We start from the raw sequence: 6,000 nt of genomic DNA, 5'->3' as shown, positions 1-6,000 counted from the left end.
GCCAGGGGCCACCGGGCGCGCAGGGAGGCCGCGGGAGGTATGTGTCTAGAGTGCAGGGGCGCCCGCCTGCTGGAGCACGGCGCCCGCGCGGGCCGGGCAGCTCCTGGGCCGGGCAAGGCGAGGTTGCCTGCACGCAGGAGGCAGGCTGCGCACGCGTCCCTCTCCACCTCTGAAGGATCCCTCCCCTGTCCCCTCTTTGACAGAAACAGCCCAAAGGAGCCCACACAGAGAGCCGAGGCTGGAAGGCCTCGGCTCAGCCACGCCACGACACACATGCTTCTCTGGGTCCCCAGGAGACCAGCCCGCGGAACGGGGTTGGCGCTCACCATCCAAACATCTCAGTGCAAGCCCATCTCTATTTATAACAAGGAGTCTGTGACGATAAGGAGCAGCCACCCTTATCTGTCCAGCAGCTGTTTGAGAGCCCTTTCTATGTTCATTCTGTGCCCAACTCGAGTCACGCCCAGATCTATGAGGTCTTCTTTCTGGAGGTTTGGGAGGTGGCTGCCGTCGATCTCATTGTCCATGAAGGCCTCTTTATGTTCACCCAGGTTTAGACTTTCCAGCCAGTCTGCCACGTCAGGTTTAGTCCACAGGTGGACAGGTTTAGTTGTAAAAGGCTTATTGGAGATTGGCTGTTGCAGGATGGAGGGAGACGGCGACCTGCTGCGTCCCGCTGGGTTCAAGCCAAACAGGTCCCCGGCCGGGGACTGGCTCGGAAGGCTGAAGACATCCGAGAGGGTGGGTGAGGGGGACGCAGTGGCGGCGGGCAGGGGGGCGGGCAGGACCTCTTTGTTCAGCTCTGTTGGCGAGACTACGGGGCTGGGGGCGCGTCTGGGTCCTGAGTTCCTGCTCTCGTAGTCGGGGGGCCGGCTCTGCAGGGTGATGGGCTGGGAGGTCCCAGGGCGAACGGTGAAGGTGACCGTCGTGCTCCGTGTACCTGAGACGGTGCTCATGACCTCGGGGCCTCTGAAACGGCAGCAACAGAGAAAACCATTACAAGTCCGATCACAAGGCAGACGAGGACGTGGTCTCTGGGGAGAGAGAGGGAGACACCCAAACCACAGCAGCCGTCTGAGGGCCAGCGTGCGGGGCGGCCAGAACCCAGTCCCTCTGCATCACCGCGCCGCCCAAGGAGCGGCATCTTTTGCCTCCATTTCAGCAGGAAGGGCACCCGTTAGGAGACCCTTCCTCCTCATCGCCTGTCACCCCTGAGGCTTTCTGGCTTCACAGGACAAGGGCGGGAAAGGGCGCCTCGCAGGCCGGCCGCTTCAGAGTGGGATGCCCCACGGCTCCCGGGCGCTACCCTGTCTGATGAAAGGGTTGGGGTCGGGGCCCAGTCTGGCTGCGCCCTGTTCTGAGGTTGTGTGGCTGTCTGTTCTTCCTGCCCTGCGTGTGTGTGTGTGAGTGAAGCGGCCAGGGGGTCACAGGGGGCCTCTCGGCCTCTGGCCCTTCCCCACTGGGTGCTGTGTCAAGCGTGGTCTGAAGGGGGGCCTGTGCCGGACTCGGGCTTTGATCCTGTCCCGGGGAGAAGCATTTCCGCGGCCTGGGGGATGCCTGTGGCCGGGACCCCCATCCACCCCCAGGGCTTCACATGCGGTTTCCTGGAGGGACTCCAGGACTGGATGTTACATGTAGGAGATGCTGTCGAGAACCTCCAGGGGCTTTGGTTATCAGCTGCGCTGGTGTACTGGGGGCCAGCAGGGCAGGGCAGCCCCAGGGGCCTTGGAGGATGACTCCCCACTCAGAATGAAGAAACGGGAGCCCTGCCGGCCCAGGGCGTCACAGGCAGGGAGCGGGAGACCCCCCACCCCGCCACCCCCTGACCCCAGACCCCTGTCATGGGGGGAGAGGTGTGCCGGGCACACGGCAAGGATTTAAGAAGCCTGCAGATTCTGGGGCCCGGGTGGGACCGGAAGATGCACCGCAGTCCCCACTGAGGGGGCCCGTCTCCCCTCTGCTGGGGGAAGGCTCGCTGGAACCACTTGGATACAACAGCCAGGCGGCTGGAGGGACGACCGGGTGAGGGCGGAGCAGCGCCACCCAGAGGGACCTGCAGGACAGAGGGCCTTCTGCGCAGTGGGCGAGCATCTCACAGGAGCACGCCGGGCCTCCTGCGCCATGGCCCTGCCGGGGCCGTCCCGTCGGGAGGTGGCCTTGCTTGCTGGCTTTGTGAAGTGCTGCTGCTGCTGCTAAGTCACTTCAGTCGTGTCTGATTTGAGCGACCCCACAGATGGTGGCCCACCAGACTCCCCCGTCCCTGGGACTGTCCAGGCAAGAACACTGGAGTGGGTTGCCACTGCCTTCTCCAGGAAGCACCTTAATCCCCCGGTGACAGCAGCTCTTTAGACCCAGGCCGCACTTACCCGTGGGTCTCTCTGACCCCAGAGGGTGGGCATGAGCACCACCCTCCCTTTGGGAACACCCCAGCGATTCCCAGGGAGCTGGGATGCTCTTTAAGAGGGCTCTGCAGGCTGCTGTGTGCGTCGCCAGAAGCAGACCCGCGGGTGGGCAGTGAGACCGAGGGACAGGAGAGCACGCCAGACAGAAGGGGGCTCTGCACGCGGCACTTACGTCTGTTCAGCACGACCCTCTTCTGTTACCACCCGTCACGGGAGCAGACGGAAACGACAAGAGGGAACGGGTTGAGACAACACTGCAAAATCAACGACAATTAAAAACAGCAGCTTCTCCCGACGGAGGGGATGAAAGCGGAGGCCCAGACGCCGGGCCCTCTCTGGCCGCAGAGCGGGGTGGGAGGGCACACAGCTGCCCGGAGGGGAACGTCAGAAAGGCCTGCCTTTGCCGGTTCAGCGGGGGAAGCTCACGCGTCTGGCCTGCGTGGCCGGGGGTGTGAGCACAGACTGTGACCAGGAGGATGTTGAGAGGGGGACGTCGGCCTCCCCGTGCGGGCCCGGAAGCCAGCTCCCCGCTGGTACCCAGACCCGGGTTCCCGGCTGCCCTCTGTCTTCCGCAGCCTAGGAGGCATCAATCCGCACGCCTGCTCAGGGAGGCCGTGCTTTGCGTCAAGTCCGCGCCAAGGGTTGAGAGCCGGCAGCTAATAAAGGGGGCGTCAGATCTGGCTCTGTGTGGGGGGCCTGCCCATGGCCCTGTGGGACATCGCTACGGAAAAGAGGAACCAGAGCGTTCAAGTCGCTGCTGCGTGGAGGTTGCCCGGGGCTGGTCCATCCTGCCCTCCTCCTCAGAGGCTTGATTTACTCTCAGTTAATCAGACGGTATTATTCACTGGATCTCCTGGTTGCGGAGACCGTTTCGTTGCTAAGCAACCACTGGGTTCCCGGGTGGAACACACCAGAATCTGTTGCCCCGATTTAGAAACACAGACACACACACACTCGCGCACACACGCCCTCTCTTGGATTATTACTCTATCCTGCCTCTTCAATCCATATGGAAACATGAGAATTAAAACAGAAATCAAGAGTTAATGACACACTCAGAGATGCGCTGTTATTTTATCAGTCAGCACAAGATGGCTGGGGAAGGGGAAGCCAGTGCTCAAGGCGCCCTTTCATCGTGCTTACAGATGCGGTTCGGCCCCCGGACAGTGACTGGCTGTGGGCTGGAGGCTGCCCAGCGAGCCGGTCTGGGAGTTCTGAGCCCTCTCCGCACAGCCGCCCCCCAGCACGCCCCGCCGGCCCCCTGCATCCTGTGTGGTTACTGTTGGTCTGTGTGATGAATCCCTGGCGTGTGTGTAAAACGGCGCTTATTTCCAAACTGGTCTAAGTTCTGTCTTTGTAACATTTCTAAAGGTTGGGCACCAAAAGGACTGGGAAGGTGGCCGCAAGGGCCCCGGCGGGTCTGCATCCTAGGTGTGGCCTGCATGGGGGTCCAGCTGAGAAGTGTGGAGTGAACCAGGGTCGGGGCATGGATGTGGGCAGCTGGCGGCCCAGGTCAGGAAGTCGTGTGACTTGGCCAGGCAGGCAGATGGAGCCGGACATGGGGGCCGCGAGGCTGCCTCGGGTTCAGCAGCCCCTCTGACACACCTGAGCAGGTTGGGAAGACACCCGGTCTTCAGGGGGCAGTAGCCACCCCCCGACACACGCTGGCTGAGGGGTCCTGGGCGTCCAGGCTGGATGTGGATGGCACTTGAAGGATAGGCAGCTGCAGCAGGACCCAAACAGCCTCTCTACGTACCGTGTACGAGCAAACACGCAGCACGCGTTCACCTAATTACCCACAGTTTCAGTCACTGACACTCCCTTAGCATTTCAATTGCTCTTGTGAAATTATAAAACCTCCGTGACAGTGCCGAGGTGATGAAAGTGCCATTAAGCGGCTTCCATTATTGAGTCAGTTCCGAAGTCTGTGCTCTGGGACCAGCTGGGCAGAGATAAGTTTTTAACAACCCAAATTGATTTATTTTAAAACCAAGAGGCTCTCAGGATGATACTGCCGAGAGCCAGTGAGGAGCTGGAGGTGCTGGCTGGGCCAGGCCGTGGGTGTGGGTGCTCAGGGAAGGCACCCCCTGAGAACCGGGCAGTGCTGCCCTGACAGGCAGCCCGAACCCCACCTGCCCTGGGGGACCTAGAGCTCCGTTGGCGCCTCTGGGAGGTGAAGGCCCATCCCAGGTTCCTCCGGAGGACCCAGAAGAGTGAGGGGATCCAGAGGGGCTCCAGGAAGGGTGACCAATGCCGCGCCCCCTGGATGGAAGCCAGTGGGGTCCCCTGCAAGCATCCACTTGCCGCTCTGATCCTCGTCCCAACGGCCAGAGAACGCAAGCCAAACCCACACTGACCTTCCGCTCCCATGGGAGTGCGGACCAAGCAGAGCTGTCTTGCTTTCAAAAGATGATGGTCTCCTGGCTCAAGCCCCTTTGTTTTAGGTCAAAGCGCGTGTGTCAAGCTCCCATCTACTCGGGGTCTCTCTCCAGAGCGGAGACCCCAGGACCGCACACGGTTCTGCTCATGGGTTTCCCTGCGTCACTGTGACCCACTGACCAAACAGCTGCTGGGTCAGCGTCACGAAACAAAAAGTCAGGTCGTGCCAAGCCTTTGCGTAAGTCCCCGAGGGCTGCCACCACCGAGACACAGCCCTCCCTCTCGGCACGCGAGATGCTCCGAGGCCTTCCAGGCAGCCCCTCCCTGTGCTCTGGCCAGTCTCTTCCGGGTGGAGAACACCTTCGGGCCCCCCGGCTTCGTGCTCGCCGGCCCCAGCGCCTGGATGCTCTGCTCCCGGGTTTTCAGCGAGCTGTATCTCAGGCCATTGAAGTGCCCCTTTCCTGAGGAGGGTCACCCCCACCCTGCCCGTGGTCACAATGCGTTAGGACGTCTTCGTCCCTCTGTAGTTAGTGCTGTGCAGTTTGGGCTTGTCTTGTTATTTCATATCCGCTGCCCCTGGAGAATGTAGCTCTTCAAAGCGGGAGAGACCTTGGATGTTTCCTTGTTCAGCAAGGAGTCCTGGGGCCCAGCCCAGTGCTTGGCACACACGGCGTGATCAGCAGCCCCTGCGCCCAGCTCCCGAGGGCCCAGGCAGCCTCGACTGTGGACCCGCTTTGCTGCTGTCTTCCGTCAGGCCTGGGCTCCTGCAGAGAGCCCCTCGGGAGGTCATGGGGCTGCGCTGTGGCTCCGGGGCCAAAGGTGAGTGTCCCTCTGGCTCCTCAGCTCTGTGACTTGGAGGAACTCATCCCGCGCCCTGAAGCAAGGGGCGCGCGCCCGTGTGTCTGGAATAACAAAGGGCTCGGAGAGCAGCCCGCCTGGGCTGGGAGGTCGTCCTTGGGTGTCGGCGGTGCTCCGGCGCCTCTCCGGCTGCCCTGGGTCGCCCCCCTGCTCCCCTCCTGAGCTCAGCGCTCCTCGGAAGGGGGCGCGGGCCAGCGCGGAGCGGAGGGCGGCTGAGTCCCCCAGGGGCGGCACTGGCCTGAGCAGAGCTCTGCTCCGATCTCGGTGGATGCTCTGTCCAGAGACAGATCCTTCCAGGGGATCAGCCGGGGCGGCCAGAGGAGCGCTGTCTCCGGCCCTGTGTGCCTGCCCCCGCCAGGGT

At 62.5% G+C, this 6,000-nt stretch overlaps 1 protein-coding gene across 6 annotated transcripts in view; it reads right to left on the bottom strand.

The window, feature by feature from the left end:
* Window positions 1-338: 338 nt before the first annotated feature.
* Window positions 339-6,000, bottom strand: part of SHANK2 (SH3 and multiple ankyrin repeat domains 2) — a 562,195-nt gene continuing 556,533 nt past the window's right edge. For all 6 annotated transcript variants that reach the window (XM_081533759.1, XM_081533761.1, XM_081533760.1 and 3 more), the window contains one exon: window positions 339-969. In XM_081533759.1, the coding sequence (XP_081389885.1) occupies window positions 399-969 (571 nt within the window). In that variant the 3' untranslated portion in view covers window positions 339-398. The remainder of the gene's footprint in view (window positions 970-6,000) is intronic.

The sequence above is a fragment of the Giraffa tippelskirchi genome, chromosome 10, assembly GCF_054371585.1.
Source record: "Giraffa tippelskirchi isolate mGirTip1 chromosome 10, T2T-mGirTip1v1.2.pri, whole genome shotgun sequence".
In the NCBI taxonomy this organism is placed as follows: domain Eukaryota; kingdom Metazoa; phylum Chordata; class Mammalia; order Artiodactyla; family Giraffidae; genus Giraffa; species Giraffa tippelskirchi.
This window is presented reverse-complemented; position numbering and strand designations above follow the sequence as displayed.